The 17659-nt window shown below is 35.1% G+C and overlaps 1 protein-coding gene, 1 long non-coding RNA gene and 1 pseudogene across 2 annotated transcripts; 2 read left to right on the forward strand and 1 right to left on the reverse strand.

The window, feature by feature from the left end:
• The first annotated feature begins 1265 nt into the window (after positions 1–1265).
• LOC110414009 (uncharacterized) lies at positions 1266–3468 on the forward strand. Its single transcript, XR_002444976.1, has 2 exons — positions 1266–1697; positions 2030–3468. It is a non-coding gene; the product is annotated as an uncharacterized LOC110414009 (long non-coding RNA).
• An 8004-nt stretch (positions 3469–11472) lies between these two features.
• LOC110414058 (auxin-responsive protein SAUR32-like) lies at positions 11473–12493 on the forward strand. Its single transcript, XM_021425121.2, is given in 2 exon segments — positions 11473–11933; positions 11935–12493. Coding segments are annotated over 2 exon segments (345 nt in total). The 5' UTR covers positions 11473–11853; the 3' UTR covers positions 12200–12493.
• A 2269-nt stretch (positions 12494–14762) lies between these two features.
• On the reverse strand, positions 14763–15344 carry LOC110413301 (putative xyloglucan endotransglucosylase/hydrolase protein 27 pseudogene; annotated as a pseudogene).
• Positions 15345–17659: the final 2315 nt, after the last annotated feature.

The following is a 17659-nucleotide window of genomic DNA, read 5'->3' on the forward strand; positions in this document are numbered from 1 at the left end:
TCTAATCTAACAGTTATATTCTCGATTTTGTTTAATACAAGTAGAACTAGAGTACCACAGAACAACCAACCCAACCCCGCCCTCTCTATTAGGTTTTCTCTTTCTCAAATTGATGTGACAGCTACTTAATTTTTATGAATGGGCGGTGGATCATAAGTCTGACTACTTATGTACTACCTTGATTAGCTATTTCAAATTAGCTTCAACAACCAAGTTTGTTGTATTTGCCAATACTAGAGGTTTATAATTATAGACATAATGATTAACAAAAGATTTGGAAGGAAAAGCAATTACTTATGATTTCTGGGTTTTTATAATTTTGTAAATGAATGCCTTAGTGTTAGCCAAAGGGAATAATCAAAAATCAAAAAAGCAAAGTGAAAACGTAAGTCACTTTGACCTTAGCCAAATAGCTGGGATGGGTAAAAAGGCAAAGGTGAAAAGGAAAGCGTGGACCCTGACCCTATCTGTCGGTCATCGCCTCGAATTCCTCGCCATTCCCAAAAGTGACACGCCAGACGAGGGTCCCTTCCTTCATGAGAAAACAAAAATGCAACATTTTTAAAATTAAAAAATTTTTCAAGTTCAAAAATTGAAGTATGTTTATTTTATATTATATTTATTTAAAAATATTAAATACTAAAAAGTGTGAGATATTAAATGTGTTTTCCATTATCGGGCAGCTCAATAACTCAACCACTCCTCTGACTCACTTTTAGGCCTTTCTTTACTTTGATTCCTTTTCTATTCAATTATTTATGTCATCATTATAGTTTTTTTATCGCAGTACAGTCTCTATAACACCATTGTACAAAATCTCACAAATCCTACGGTTCTTAAGGCAAGGGCTCTGGATTTCTAGGCTACATTAACGAATAGACAGTACATTTTCACTAGTTTCTTTATGCGTTTTGATGACACCATCAACCATCATGCCCCCGAATCTAATGGTGGGTTTTGCTCCAATGTGCTCATTTCTCACTCCACTTAACATCGTAATCGTCAAGAGAATCGAACGGTTGATCAGGGTTTAAAAAAATGGTTTTATGATACATAGGTATAACACCCAAAGTAGAGAGAAAGAGACAGAGAGAGAGATTAGAGTGCATGGGGTCGTGGTCATTTCTGGAACTGAGAAAACAGCTGGTAGGGTCGAGTCTGCTGCTATGTTTTGTCCTTTTAACGTTGGCTTTCCACGCTTTTTACTCATCTTAAAAACCCCCAACACCCATATCATTCTCTTCATCATCTCATGATCACCCAACACAAACACCACCACTCTCCCATCTCTCTCTCTCTCTCTCTCTCTTTCCCTATCTCTGTGTCGCTCACTGTCTCGTCCCCCTTGAAGACAGGCGAGACTCTTGGGGGATAAAGAGATAAGAGTATCAGAGAAACACATAAACAAACCACTTAGTTGCAACCAACAATTTATGAGAAAAGTCTTTTGAAGATATAGCTTTAATTCGGATGTGCCAAGGAGCTACTCTTTTGAGGGGAATGTTGTCTGGCTCGAGGACACTTTCTTTTAATCCATTTTCTTGCATTAGTTTGTTCCTATGGATCTGATTATGATATTAATGGATTGAGCTTGTGCTAGTGCCGTCGGACCAGGCTTCATTCCCCCCAATTATTGCTTCCATACGGCACTCTGTAGCAAGGGCTAGATTCTAGATCATGGACTGCAGCATGTAAAGGTTTGGTTTCCCACTTTAATGATTACTTTGTGTGTTATTTGTTTCCTCTTTTGGGAAAATTTGGTTGTTTTAGATCATTGGGTATTTTGTTTTTAGAGCAATTAAGGTTGTTAGTTATGTGCAGATTGGTGTAATGATGAAGTGTTTTGACCATTTTTTTTCATCATCCGGAGAAAAGTTTCATCATTACTCTTTTTTTTGTTTTTCCTTTTTTCTGCGATGCTATGATGGTGTTTTTGTCAGTCCTAACGCTCCTTTCTGGTTCATCATGAGGCAGATCTTTCCCATGATGGTTTCCTGTATCTGATCTGTCTGTTTCTGCTGTTTTTCAGATCTGGCTTTGAACTTTGGTAAACATTCTCTCTTCTTTTTAGCGCCATCCCTAGCTTTCTTCCTTTTTCATTGCTCTAGGGTTTCAAGGTGGAGAGCTTGGCTCTTCCCTCAAATGAAACTTTTTGAACAAAGCTTGACCTGGGTAAAGGAGCAAAGGTAAACAGAAAAGAAAGACTGGCCCTTTCTTTAACAATTTCCATGAAAAGTATTTCTGGTAGTGAGGAGTAATTACACAACCCAATTCGGAAGAGCTTTATATTTGTGAGTGATTCTTTGAAATGATGTTTAATTTTCTTTAACTAACATGGCTCTTTATCAACTTTCTTTCTTTATTGATGTACACTAATTAGATCTGTATTATCCTTTACCTGCTTTGCATGGTGAAGGAAGTGCATTTAAGTATTGAATTTAATATGATGCAGTAATAATTTTGAATACCTCAGTTATATTTTACTTTATTTAGATTCTCTAGCTAGCAAGCTTGTGCTATTGGAATGAACAATGGACCTTTCACTGTAAATATTGCATGTCTCGTAGAGTTAGCGTGATAGGACAATGACAGCTTTTGTAAATAAGAGCTGTGTCAATGGAAGTGTGGGCACAGGTATGGGTCTGATTAAAGGAAACCCATCACATGCCTTGGGCTTGTCATGACATCTTATCTAAAACCCTAAATTTGATCATCAAGTTGTCTCTGTTGAGTGTTGAAATTTGGTAAAATGACACGCTTAATTGTTCCATCGAATGCTATCTTCTCTCCTCCCGGGTTTTAAAGAGTGATGGGTTTCTCCTCCAGGGATTGAGATGTGCGCTTACTTCTCACGGTATTTGTGTTCCTTACTACAGGGTTAAGGAACTTCGTGCAGTAAAGCACATGCTTTAATTAACAAGTAGATATCATTTGAAGGAAGGGAGCTTTTCCCTATGTTTGTGCTTCTTCAGTACATTTTAGGGAATTAGTGATCAAAACGAGGTGTAAAATTTTAACATTTCCCATCATACTTTTTCCATAATTTGCTCTTGCTTTACTCTTGGATGCTGAGGAACAGATCACACGAAGAAACAGTTGATTAGAAAGATTGGCAGAGGAGAGTTTATCTAGGGCCTGTAGGCCTTAGGCAACACGTATCCGAGTAGCTTGTCACACCGGTATTTATTATCTAAAACTCCTCCGCACTCTCTGTGCTTGCCGGCACCCCTACATTGACCAACAATCAGATTCTTGTTCACATGCTCACCAGAAGGTTTACCCATGGACAACTTCTCTCAATGCTTATAGCGGTGAAAGTTTTGTGTATTAAAATCCTGGTTAGGAATCTAGGAAACAAATGTCAGGTTTTTTTTTAACACTCCCTACTTGTATCACTTGTATGTGCATTGTACCTTGAGAGTAACAGCATTAATGAACCTACATTCTATCACTGGATTTGGATACTTATCCTTGTCTCTTTTTTTTTTCCGCCTCTTTTTTCTTAGTAATTATTATCATATTCATCTTGTTGAAAAAGCAGTCGTATGAAAATGCTGTCCCCCAAAGAAGTGCCTTTTGGGGAATTGGATCTTTTTGACCTTTGCAAACATAAAGTAAAGCCCTTTCTGCTTTGCTTTTAATTCATGATTTTCGAGACTAGCTTTTAGTAGTACCCTTGTTTTCTAGAGAGAGAAAAGATGTTTATTGGGCCCGTGTTTGATGAATTCTTGAAGCCTTAAGGCCACAATTTTCCCGTGAATGATTGGTGTGTTTGCGTATATAGCTTGACCAAGACTCCAAAAACAACTTTTTATTGCATGTCCAACAGGATCTTAAGTACCTAAATAGTACCCCTCTCTTCATGGGGTTACACTCTAGTAACTGAATTGATGGTATAGTACATTAATGTATTAACTTCACCTCTAAACATATCCCTGAATCGTATGCTGGCTTGGCTTCATTTCGTCATAGCAAAAACTTTCGATATTGCTAGCTAGCTACTTCCCCATCAGCTGGAAAGGGCCCATGATTTGAAATCTTGTTGGGTGCCATTGCCGTTGAAAATGCCAATCTGCTCGATGGAATGTTTTCCCATACGTGGTTAATGCACTTTGAACAGGATGTAAAGTACCTTAACAGTGGCTCCGAATAGGGTTACATTCTAGTACTAATTGAACGGATGACAGTACATTAAAGTCTAAACTTGATCTTAGAAAAAATTTCTCAATGCTATATAGCTACTTCCCCGTCAGCTGGAAGGGCCCGTGATTTGAATCCATGTTGAGTGCTATTGCAAATGCCAATCTCAATCTGTTACGTGTGGTTGATAAGAAAAATCAAAGGAAGTTAAAGGACAGTAGTAAGAGTGATGTACGTCGTTATAATTCATATCAAGCTCATACAATGATTGGGTTTTTTTTTAAAAATAATGTTCCTATTAATTCAAATCAATTTTATCTAAAATTTAACTGTTTCTTTTTCAGGGAAGAGAGCCTTTATAACGTTATTTTACTCAAATAGAAAGAATTATTACTGTAGTTCTTGTTTTGTTCTTCTCTTTGGTTTCCCTTTTTAGGCTTTAAGCCTTTCCCCCTTCCTCCCCAACTCCCTTTTTTCGCATTCATTTCTCCATTTGCGCAACCCAAACCACCCCCCCCCCCCCCCCCCCCCCCCCCGCCCCTTTTTTTTTTTCTTCCATTTTTTTCCTTTTCTCCTCAAAGTTTTCTCTCACCTTCTCTCTGTCTAGGTAATTGCCAGGTGGTGATAACGAAGGCTCACCGGCCATGATAGTTAGTGGCAACAAATCATCAGCAACAAAGGGGCGTCTAGCTAGAATTTGGGGTTTCAAGTTTTAGTCTCTTGTTGGTTTCAGCTCACTTATTTCCCTGGTTTATTAAAAACTTAGTCTCCAAATGCATTCTTTCCAATTGCGATTTGACTTTTTTATCTTCAAGGCTCTAGCCAAAATTCACTGGTGACTGGACAATACGTACTTGGAAGAAAATAATATGCATGTGACTTGACGAATAACAATACAGCGGGTGCCATGTCAAATTGGCTTTTCCCTCGTATTGAATGTTCGAAATCCATAATAGACTATGGACCCTTGGTATGGCTCACTTCAATATCTGAATTACGAACCAAGATGAATTCTATTTGTGAGTGTAAATTTCTGTATCTCCTTAAGTGATTAATTAATTCACATCCTGCTTCGTAAAATGATACTTGGTTACCACTTGTTTGGAGCTAGGTTTCAATGGTCAAATGGATAAAACTAGTTCACCATTTAATTTTCTCTTCTATCCTGTCATAAACCTGGCAACACCATCTAGCAAAGTTCACAAAGGTTAAGACTTCTGCAACTGCTGTCAAACCCATCATTTAGAGTCCTGCAAAGAAATTTTGCTTGATGATTGTTTTTGACATAAGAAGGATTCTTTTTACATTTGTCAATGTGAAGTGAGTGTCAAATCACTCAAGTGCTTAAATTTAGTATCAGACTTCTTAAAAATCCAGTGGACAAAGAAAGATTCACCTTCGATGTCTCCAGATTATACTGCAGCTTTTTCAGACAAAACTACCTTGGACAAACTGGAATTAATTTGTTTTCCGAAATTTGTGGTACTAGAAAACAATCTTAGTATCTTCTAGTTAAAAGCGTAAAACAATAGCGAGCATCCTCTAACTCAGAACTCTAGCTGATTCTCTTATGGAGCTCACGTCTTCTGATGCCAGTCAGATTTGGGGGCTAGAAATGGCTGGGGTGGAACAGGACAGAATTTTATGGTTTCGGTACAACATCCCCAAGCATGCCATGATTGCCTGGATGGCTATAATAAATAATCTGCCCACTCTTTCCAAGCTCTCTGCTGGGAGAATCCCAATTGCAAACAACTTGTGCGTCTATGCAAACAAGAAGTTGAAGATAGAGATAATTTACTTTGGATATACTCCTACAGGCACCTGTGAACTAAAATGCTGCATTTCTCTTGTATTCATAGTCTGTTCGATGCTGGTACGAAAATTCTATTGAATCAAGCTGCTAAAAGGACCTAGTGGTCATCTTTAAAGTGCCATGGACTGCTTGTGTCTATTTTCTCTGAATGGAAAGGAGTAGCAGGAACCATGCATGGTAAGCAGGCTCAGGATGTAGATGCACTCTTCAATTACATTGTTAATTCCGTCAAGATTCAGATTCCAGGACTTCTCACAGATGGCTATAGACAAACATGCCTTTTTATGTCAGAGCTGGGAGATTTCTACTGCTCTGTAAATGTATTTTGATTCTGTTCTGGAATTGCGTTTTTAGACTCCTTTCGTGCCTAAAACCTCAGAATTCCTTTTGTTTCCTCCTCTTTTTTATCGCAGCCAGAAAAATTCTAGTGTTCCAGAACAATAGTATTGGGCTAAGCCCAAATATATGTTCACGATTTGAGTCCAGGTTTGTCATCAAACACTGAGCCATACGTACCCAATCCTCTCAAAAGAGGGGTAGTTTTCACGCCACAGGGCTAGCCAATCCGTGTTAGGCAACGTCCCAGGTCGACCCTGAGTGAGTGGGGTGGAGAAGGAAGCAGGTGTGCCTAACCCATTAATTGAGAATTTATCCTAACTTAATACTCTATTTTGAAGCGGAATCGTATCTTTAGCGCAAGGTTATGAGTACGACATATGGGGAAAATTTCTCAATCATAATAAAAGGCAATATGGTAGATGCATGTGCAGAACGAAAAAGGGGTGGATACAATTTTGCTACTTGTGTATTTGAATATCTGCCTACAATTCCTTTGAGTGGAACTCCATATGTCCGTATGTAGTGATTTATACCCTTGACCCTGTGTACATGTCAATAATTTAATGCATCAAACAATAGAGTTGAAGTCAAAATAATTTATATACTCATTAATATATAAAAGGCAAAGAGCATCCCTCCAAACAAACCCAAAAGGGGGGGAGAACAGGAATAAAAGGTGTGAAATATCTTTGAATAATAACTTTTGCTTTCTTCAAAAAGCCACACTCACTTCCCCACTTTGGATGGTGTTTCCATTCCCACTTCCTCTTTGACTTTTGCATCTTCTACACCACCATTTATGTCATCCAATAAAATACCACTTCAAGGCTCTCAAAAAAAAAAAAATTAAGAGCAAGCTTAGTGTGGCGATCACTATGTTGAAAGGCAAAAGGAGCCTTGTCATTTTGCAAATGCAGGTTATATATATATTGTAGAGGATTCTTCTGATAAAAACAAAGGATGTGTTACAACAAGTAAATTGAAATTTTACAGGTGGTAGAGAAGAAGATTGAAGTAGTCTTAGGAGCTTTTATGCTTATAATGTTTCTGGACGCTTTTACATTTAAAATGTCCTCGAACACTTCTGTATTTGAAAAATTCTTAAACTTTTTCGTGCTTTGAATACCTCTGAACAATTTCACTCTTGAAACACCCATGACTGTTTCTACCTTTGGAACGATCTTAAGCACTTCTAGTCTTCTACACTTGAAATACTTATGATGTAATTCTTTTGTAAAACAATATTTCAAAAAAACAATAATTAATCAAAATTAACATTTATATATATATATATATACACATACATACATATATTTTTTTTTCTTTTGTATGAGCATATATTTGGGAATTTTAAACCCCAAAAAGAAGTTGAAAGATTCTTTCCTTTGAGATATTCCATTGGAGACCCTTCGAAGATTCAATTGGCCTGAGAAGCACAGCCATTATAGTCTTTACTGAACGCAAAGGAAAGAAAAACTATCAAATGAAATATTCTTCAGCTTTGTATTGACGAGTTCTCAACATCAGCTGAATTTTCCAGGACGTGGACACCCCATTTTCGCCCATGGTCCACGTTAGTGACTCTGATGTTTTGGTTGGAATTAGTCGTTTTATACAGACCAAGGAAAAGCAGTCCATGTATCCTAAGTTTAATGTTACGTAATAATAATAATTCTGGCAAAATTACCTTTATTCTTTCCCAAAAATAAAATTTGAAAGAAAGAAGGGAAAGGTCGAGGGGCAGGATCTGCTGCCCAGCTTTAACTGGCATGGCTTTGAAAATTCTCTTCAAAGTATGCACTTTTTCTTATTAGAACAGAAAAGAAGCAATACGTTTCGCAATATCAACGATTCTCTCAAGGACTGAAAATTATCAAACCAGCGTCGATTCCACGGTCAAATGCTACTCCTAAGTCAACGTCTTTGGGCCAGTACAGATGATTTAGGGATTAGGTCCCTGCTCTCCATCATTTTGTTTCTGCACAAGTCCAAATTCTGATTAGCGCAACGCACTCCCGTGCTAAAATCAAGTGCGCTCTTAGTTGACCTTTTGCTAGTTTGTGCACTGCGTCCAATGCGTCGGGGCTGGTATCGCAGCACAGACCGCAACTTATTTGACCATCAATTATAAATATTTTAAATTTATTGTTTTTTGTATAATTGTTACTTTTTTATTTTTTAAATTAGCAATGCCGGTGGTAATAGCATATTTGACATAATATTTTAAATTTTTTTATAATTAATTAATAAATTTAAATAAAAATAATTTTCATATTACATTCAATTAAATTCATATAATTTTAATTCAATTTAAGTATATTTTTATTATTAATAGTTAATTAATTATCATTATTAAAAATATATCTTATCATTTTATATTTACAGAATAATGAAGAATATCGCGCGATCATGTCATCATTTTCGATATAATGTCAACATCATGTGATATAAAAAGATAAATAATATTTTTAATAAAAATAATTTATAAAAATTTTTTTAATTCGAAATAAAAATATAAAAAATTGATTCAATATAATAAAAAATAATTTTTTTAAATAATTTAAAAAAGTTTTTAAGCATTATGTCTAAATATTTCAAGTAGGTCATCACTTTTCCTTTCTACAAGCTTTTGAGCTCATTTATGATAGGTTTGTAACTGCTCTCATAATTTGGTAGTATTCTGTTACACTACTGTATCCTTCACTGGTAAGCACTAAAAAAGAAATATCCCTAATAAATCCCCCATTCATTTTTGGTAAAAGAAAAAGAGTTAAAAAGGAAAGGAACAAAAAAATTTGTCACTTTTTTTTTTATTACCTATTTGTTAGACCTTATGGTAAAAGTCAAATCTGGCATTACCATTAGGGAATAATAAAGAAAGAGCATTTAAAACAGAGAATGCTGCTCCCCCAAAACGTAAATGGCAAGAACAAATCAAATCAGATCTTCTCATATATAAATCAATATATAGTACTAGCATTCATTACTGGCCAGCTTAGTTGCCAAAAAAAAAAAAAAGTATGAGGCATACACAAATGTTAACCTCAAAAAATAGGAAAAAAATCCTCTGCACCTGACCCACCAGTGCCAATACACCCTCTACATCAAACCTCAGACTATCTCATCTAAAACCTGATCGAGCATCTGATTGGCTAGAATCGGACGGTCATAAAACTTTTTGGTGCTTTATTTTGTTTTGCAATTGACACATTGGCCATCTCTTTCGGTGTTGATAATGAAATCCAACACCATATCTAGCCATCTAGATTTTGGGACCTATCAGCCATGGTGGATGGTACAGTTAATAAATTAGAGGGGGAAATCAGGGACAGTTTAGTCATTTTTACCGTACGATTTAATTCTCGTTACTCTGTTTTTAGGAAACTTCAACTGTTCCTGCAAAAAAGTACGTTCTATGGAGGACACCACTGTCCGTTGATATAAAGTTTTGATTCTCCCAAGTGCCCGACGGTCACGGATTGAAGAATGAGAGATTGCTTTTCCGCTTTGCCCCTTCCTCTCTCGGAAAGATGATATTTGCCTCTTTCATTTAGAATACTACTTCTAAAATTTATACAAACCATTTATTCCAAGCCAATAATAAAGAAAATAAGGTTTCATTTCTTTCCTATTTTTCATCAAAAACTTGACTTCAATTTTCTTTTCTTTTTTTCTATTAATTGGTTGGTTACAAATTACAATGGTAAAAAAGCTAAAACTCTAAATTTTTTAGCACAAGTGAGAGATCTTAAATATATTATCATGTGCAATAATCGATGCTAATAAAATTTAGAAAAAAATTATTTTTTAATGGAAGTCATATTAGACAATTAAAATTCTTATTAATAAATTAAGTAAATCTTATTGATATTTGTAATAAAAATATTTTTAAAGAAATTCATTCAATATAATTAGAATTTTTATATATTTGTAAATTATATCAATTTTATTTATATTTAATAACAAAAAATATTTAAAATAATAATTATAAAATATAATGAATAAATATGACTATTTCCATTACTAAAATTTTTTTGACGTAATGCTCAATTAAATTTCTAAACTTTTCAAAAAATTCAAATAAGTCTTTATTATCTTATGAGGTTCAATTAAATTCATATATTTTTATTTTGAGTCAAATATATTCTTATTATTCATGATTTATTAATTATTTTTAATCAAAATATTACTTATTATTTTATATCTATGATACCAACATGCTTTAATATGAAGAGTAAAAAATACTACATAATTATGTTATCAAGCTGAATTAACATATCACGTTATTATCAATTATGATATGTTAATATGTTACATCATCATTAATTAGGATATGTTAGCATGATACACCAGTGCCACATGACATAAATTGACAAATAATATTTTAATTAACTCAATAATTAATTATAAAAATTTATTTGACTCACAAAAAAAATGAGACCTTATTTAGTATAAACTAAAAATATAAAGACTTAATTGAATATAATAAAAGAATAAAATTTTTTAAATAATTTAAATTTTTTTAGATATTATGTCTATTTTTTAATATTCATATTTTTATATTTTTGAAGCTAGTAAGTAATGTATTAATTAGTTTAAAAAAGGAAAAAAAATCCCAATTACAACACTACTGGCAGGAATAAGAAGGTTGCTTCTAGAATTTTTTTTTTTGAAGTAGAAAGAATGGATCTAGAAATCTATAAAATGAACCAAAGAATAATGAAAACCACATGATTTTTTTTCCTAGTACAGATCCTTTTATTTTTCAAGTACAAAAAACGAAAAAGCTAAATTAAATAAATGATGTAGAGGAAAAACAAAAAACCAAAGCGGCCTTTGACATTTACACAAGACCAGAAGTTGACGAGACCAAACCACCCCTATGATGTCTTTTTGGACATGTTCAAAACCTGCTATTGGCTGTCTTCTAGAGATTTGTTTTTCTTACTGTACAAACAACACCTTCTTTGTCGCCTGTCGGTTATCCTTTTCTAAAAATCCACATTCCACTTGACCTCCATTCACGTGTCCCTCTCTCTCTCCACTCACCATCCACGTGTCCTACCCTTTCGATTCCTTATTAATTACATATTTTGCCATTCCTACCCCTATCGTACGTCGATTTTGCCCTTTTTATAACCACAGATTCCCCTTTAATCAAACGTTCAGGAATCAATTTTATATGCAAACAGAAAGAACCCCTAGTGCTTTCCGCAGCATATAAAACCTCTTTTTTCTTTTCTTCCTATGCTATCGAATTCCCTCCTCTCCATCTTTCTCTTTCTTCAGCTATATATATATTTATCGTCTCTAGTTTCTGGTTGGTATGAGTTTACCTGTTGGTGTGGATTATCAACCATGACCAACGTGCCTGAGTCTCTCAGATACTTTTCACTTAACATCTTCAAACAACAGCCCATTGCTAAGGACCCTTGGCCCTCTTCTTGTTCTTAACTTCTCTGCGACTTTTTTCTTTTGTTTTTCAAGAATCAAAGTAGGGTTTTTGCCTTTGTGTATTAATCTTGTTCTTGGGTTTTTTTTTTTATTTTTTTGAAGAAATGGGTAGTGGAGAGAAAAGTTTGAGGAACTTTCATTTACACCTACCACATCTTCACCATCATCATCATCATGGGAAGAAGGGCAGCGAAGGATGTGCCGAAAGGGTGTTTGGCTATCAAGGTTGGGTCGCAAGGAGAGGAGCAACAGAGATTCGTGGTGCCGTCATATACTTTAACCCCCTTGTCATTGCAGCTGTTGAAGGAAGCTGAGGAAGAGTATGGGTTCGATCAGAAGGGTACGATCACAATCCCTTGTCATGTAGAGGAGTTTAGGAATGTCCGGGGCTTGATTGATAGGGAAAAGTCCCTTGATCACCACCATCATGTCGGATGTTTTAGGGTTTGAATTGTTGTTAACTGATCATCAAAGGAATTTATGGCTTTGTAAGTGCCGAACAAGGGCCCAAACCATGAAGAAATAGATTGGATTGTTAGTAGTATAATTTTTTCTTGGTTTTGTAAATTTGGGAGTACTGTTATCTTCTAGTTTGTTTTTCTTGCTTTTTCCTGTTTCTTGGTAGGCCTTGGATGGTTGGTTGATGATGAGATGATGACGACAAATGTTGCTTGCAATTGCGGTGACTTTGTTATTTTGTTAGGAACCGTAATGGAAAAAAAGAAGTACATGCCTTTTCCTTTATCTGGAGATTCTTTTTCTTTCTTTTGTTCCTTTCTTTTCTTTTCTTTTCTTTTCGTTTCAATGCTAAAGATGAATATATCGGAGAATTGAATGGTGTTTGTTTGGCATCATTAGAATAGACAAGGGCTAACTCTTGGTAGGGTCATTGCTGTTGCTTTAAGTTTGAAATATTGGGTACCATCACTGTGGAAATCACCCTCAGCAATCGCGGAGTTAATTATTACCAGTATTATTTTGCAATTAGATGGTGATGACTTAGAGTTTCTTTTTCCCTTCTAGGCCAACTCTTCGAAAATTTATTAGCAGTAAATACGTTGCTCAGTTAAACTATTTCAGGAATATTCATACAAGCACTAAAAATATCGGTATGTTGTGGGATTAACCAACTGTTTGATAAGGTTAATCTTGATTGTTTTTTCTACTGATGGATAACAGTTTTCATAATTATCAACATCTGAGTAGGCTCGAGGAAAGCTGTAGGAGTCAGAGCATGGACCATTCTCTCGGATTCAGGAAAATCTGAAGTCACTGCGAAATCTTCGAAATGGGTGAAAGACAGTATCGTACATGCAAACGGATGAGACTCGAGAGGGACTCAACTTAACTGAGTTTTTTAAAAGTGAAACCAGACTAAAACATAAATATGTCTTACTCTACTTTACTTTTTCTTAGGTTGTCTGGACCGCATTGAATTGAGTTAGGTGATCGGAGGAGACGAAAAAGAAGAAGAATTGAAAGAGAGGTGATAGAGTCAAGAAAGTCAGTAATGGATGGTGGGCTTCGAATCCCTGTTTGGGAAACATCCTCCTTTGATACCAAGATTTTTTTTTTTCTTTCTTTCCTTTTGGTTTCCGGTAGTCGGCAGAGCACACATCTGCCCTTAACACCAGCCACGAACAAAGGGCAGTGTTTTTTTTCTTTTGTACCTTTTTTCAGATTATTTATTAAGGTTTATATGGTTCAGGAATAACGAGCTTCACTGGCATCCTTGGGATCCATTTATGTTACCGAAATTGAAAGTTTTAAAAAGAAAAGCCGAAGGACAGAAGAAACATTGTGGGCATTGTAGGTAGTGGTGAGGTTTGGCTGTTGTACACAAAATTATTTAATGACTTCAAAAGAGTTATAAATGCCCATGGAACTATCTATTCATAGGGTTTTTGTTTGTTTCCATTGTTCAATTAATGGTGGGTCGTGGAAGATTAAGTTTTTCTGTTCCTGTATAAGCTTTTCGGGTTTAGAATAACGCTTAGAAAACGCTTGGTTCAGTGATAGTGACAATGGAGCAAATAAATATGGCTTGGAACTATTTGATCAGTATATCTTATTATCAAATATTATATATTAGGAATTTCGAAAAAAAAAAAGAAGTAATGCAATATACGCTTTTCTATCTATATAGCTGACTAAATCTTACTATGTAATTAAAAACTATAATAAGGATGATGTGAGGTATGAACTCATTCTAACGTCTATGATAAACAAACCATTCAGGAGTCTGAGAAGCTGTTGCCATGTTTCCCCATAAACGTAGAGCTACCACTTGGAACATCGAGATTGCTTAAATTATGCATACACATCATAATAGTATGCTAGAAAGATTAATTCATGAGTAATATATGAAGCATGCCTGCTGGTCAAACAATATTAATTCTAGAACAGATATCTCAAGGCAGATAAAATGCGTTTTGAAGATAAACTTTTGATCTACACAGAGGCTTAGTCATCGCATTCAAGTATTGATGGTGAGTTGATAAATTGGCCTTTGGATGATGACTGTCCAACTTGATTGACGAAAACAAAAAGGATTGGAAATTTCCAACACATCCAAATCGATCTTATCTCCAAGAGCTCCAATCAACCAGCCCTGAGTGGTTAACCCTTTCAACCCCTGCAGGACATTGCTTCATTTTATTATATTTTCTACTTGAGCTTGTTGGATATGTAGACTGAGTAAATATCATGGGAAACTGAGGATAAGAAAGCTAATAACAATTTTTTCTCTTTTCCTTTTGATGCTCAAAAAGTAACTAAAGGTTTAGGTGGAATTGCATGCTAGCTCCTAAGCAGGCCTGCAACTTAAACAAACCGGGTTGAACCATTGAAGTTATTGGATTGAGCACTCAGGTAAAGCAATAGGATACCTACGCCGGCCTTGACAATGAGAATATATCATGAAATTCTTCCTAAAATCCTTCATTTTACTCCTTTCATCTGGCCTCAAACCATTGAAACTTTCAACAGAGCTTGCAGTGGCATTTTTGCACTGTTAGATCTGCCCCTCCATGGAGCATTCATGACCTTGAATGACAAAGTTAGTAAAGTTAGCCTGGAAAGGGCATAGCGGTAATTGACCTTATGGTTGCCTCCACCTGTCGCCCAAGTAAAGCCATCCCAGATTGTGGCATACAAAGGCATTGGCTTCGAAGGGTAGTGACCTCCCATTGCATCAACTCTTCGAACCTGTCTTATTGGGACATTGTCCACATAAAATATGGTGCAATTTTTGTTCCAAAGACTACTGTTAAGTATGAAAACCTTTTGCCGGGTTGAACCACAGTTTATACCTCTCTTCTCGACCTCTTGTAACACTCTCATTCCCGACAAGATTGGTTTGGACAAGCCATTCTTGCCCTGGAACATTTCCTAGGAACTCAAAGTCAAGTTCGTCATGGTTGGTTCTTAAGACATCAGCATTGGAAGCATAAAACGCGACAACAACTTCAGCAGTGTGATTAGCAGGAAATTAAATGGAAGCACTGAAGAGGGCATTGTCGTAAAGGCGACGAGATCTAAATCCACTGCCTGAAGATTTAGTGAGGGATATTTGGACAGACGTCAGACGTCCCATTCGCATCAAGGAAATGACGATTTTGATCTCCAAAAAGGGTCGAGAACGAGTCATTGAATGATAAAAATGTTACATTGCCTGGTAGCACAGAAGCAGAAATGAAGGTTACCATGCAAACAAAGGGAAACCCTAGTAAAAAGGCCATCTTATCTTTACGGTAAGGTCAAAGAAAGACTCTAAAGAAAATACAGTGTAATTAGTGCTGTGAGAACAAAAAATAAGTATTCAGTAAACACTGTTGTTTATTTATGAATTGTGTACGTTATATAATTAAAAATGAACAGAAAGATGAACAGTTGTAAATTTATTACATTCATTAAATTCATGGCAATGACCATTGATTCCCTAAATTTTGTGATCAATACTCTTTCTATAAAATCTTGGGAGTGACTTAAGATGAGAATCATGAATTTTTGTTAATTTTTAATTTATATTTTTGGGTACTGGACGGTTGTGTTTAAATTTGTTAATTAATTACCTAATTCAGCGTAAAATATTTTTGTTGTTTTCTTCACTATAGTTGACCAAATTAAAGAACAATATAACAAAAAGAATTAATTAATTGGAAAGAAGGATTTTAATTTCCGGCTGATACAAATTAAGAAGGTTCTGGCATGGAGACCTGTGGCTTCTGACAGTGATTGGTTAACAACTATACATAAAAAAAAGAAGGAAAATTTGCAATAATCTCAACAGTACTTAGGTGGAATATAGATATAGAGAGTCATATATAAAGATATACATTAAAATATTGAAATTATTTTACTCTTCTTACGTATTCCTCTTCTTTTTTATAAGTTTTATGCCTGATCCGGTATTTATTTATTATTATTATTATTATTTTAGTTTTAAGTTTAACAGGTCACTCAATCAGAATTTTTTTTGTTTTAATTAGTGATTAAATTAAAGTACTTATTAGATAATTTAAATAAAACTTGCTACGTTATCTCATTTCCCTTTTAATCTTCACGATTAAGCGGCACGGCATGGTTAAGAGCAGGGAAAGCTATTCAAAGGTGCTTGACTGCTTTTTCAGTTGTTACCATGTCACTTTTTAGTTCAATTTTAAAATTGTGTATATTGTTTAGTGTATATGAAAAGACCTGATTAATCAAATAATTTGTTGCAATTTTTGCATCCTTTCTTTTTCCCTTTTTTTAATCCTTTTATTTTTTTGGCACGATGATCACTTAAAATTTCTCCCCTCTAAAAAATGAAACAAATCACTTAAAATCCAGTTTTAATCAAGTCAAAGCTATTAACAAAAAATGTGACCATAATAAGTCATGAAATTTAACTTGTTACTTGATTAAATCTTTTATATCATCTCCATTACACAAATGAGACGATTCAAGTCTATGTATTTTTTTTGGTGTAAGTATTATTCTAATTACATCTATATACGTACATTCATGACAAAGGAATGATACTTGACCTTATTTAAGTGATCACTTAATCACATTATGCATGCGTGCATGTTTGCTCAGATTAGTCATGCATGATATATTGTGTTTCCATCACGTCAAACGCTTAAAAGAAAATATATAAAATATTTTAATCTTATATCGAATAAGTAAGAGATTTAGGAAAACTTATAAATGTAAACATTGCATATCCTATTAGGTTTGCCTTCTTGGAGCCTTTACAGCGTCCCCACCACCAAGAACACTATCTCCATTTTCCTTCCCATTTCACTACACTAAAGGGCTCATTGAACCAAGTCGAATCAGTTAAAGGTTTTTTGAACCAGTTTTAGGATATGTTGAAGTGAATTGAATCGATTTTAGAATTCATAAAATCAAATTGAACCGATTTTAAAAGTTTATTGAATCGAGTTTAGGGTTTGTTAAATCAATTTTAAAGTTTATGGAATCGAATCGAATCAATTTGGTTTGTTGAATCAGGTTTTCATGTTTACAAAACCAAAATAAGTGTTCTCAATGTGTTCACGAGATTTCCACAGTTGTTGGGGATAGTATATGCTGGGAGTGATGTGGCATGTCACTCACCGTTTTGGCAGACATGCATCATGGTGTGTTTTGGAACGCTGGCTTCACTTGTACACCACCGAGACCAAGTTTATGCTCGATAGCTGGTTGCAAGAATTTTGATAAGGATCTGCTCATTATTAATCCAGAAATTGGGGTGAGAAAATTTTAGACAAGGAATCCTAGTGCTTTGGAAAATCAGAAAATCATGAGGAAATGAACGAATGCGCCGTTTGCTAGATGTGCGGCCGAACATTTCCCTTCCATCCTCTATGTGAGATCGTAGTTTTACTTTAGAACGTTCATGTGACAGGAAACTTGTGCCAC

Source organism: Theobroma umbraticum, unplaced genomic scaffold (genome assembly GCF_002168275.2).
Source record: "Theobroma umbraticum cultivar Fairchild unplaced genomic scaffold, ASM216827v3 scaffold_4.1, whole genome shotgun sequence".
Lineage (NCBI taxonomy): Eukaryota > Viridiplantae > Streptophyta > Magnoliopsida > Malvales > Malvaceae > Theobroma > Theobroma umbraticum.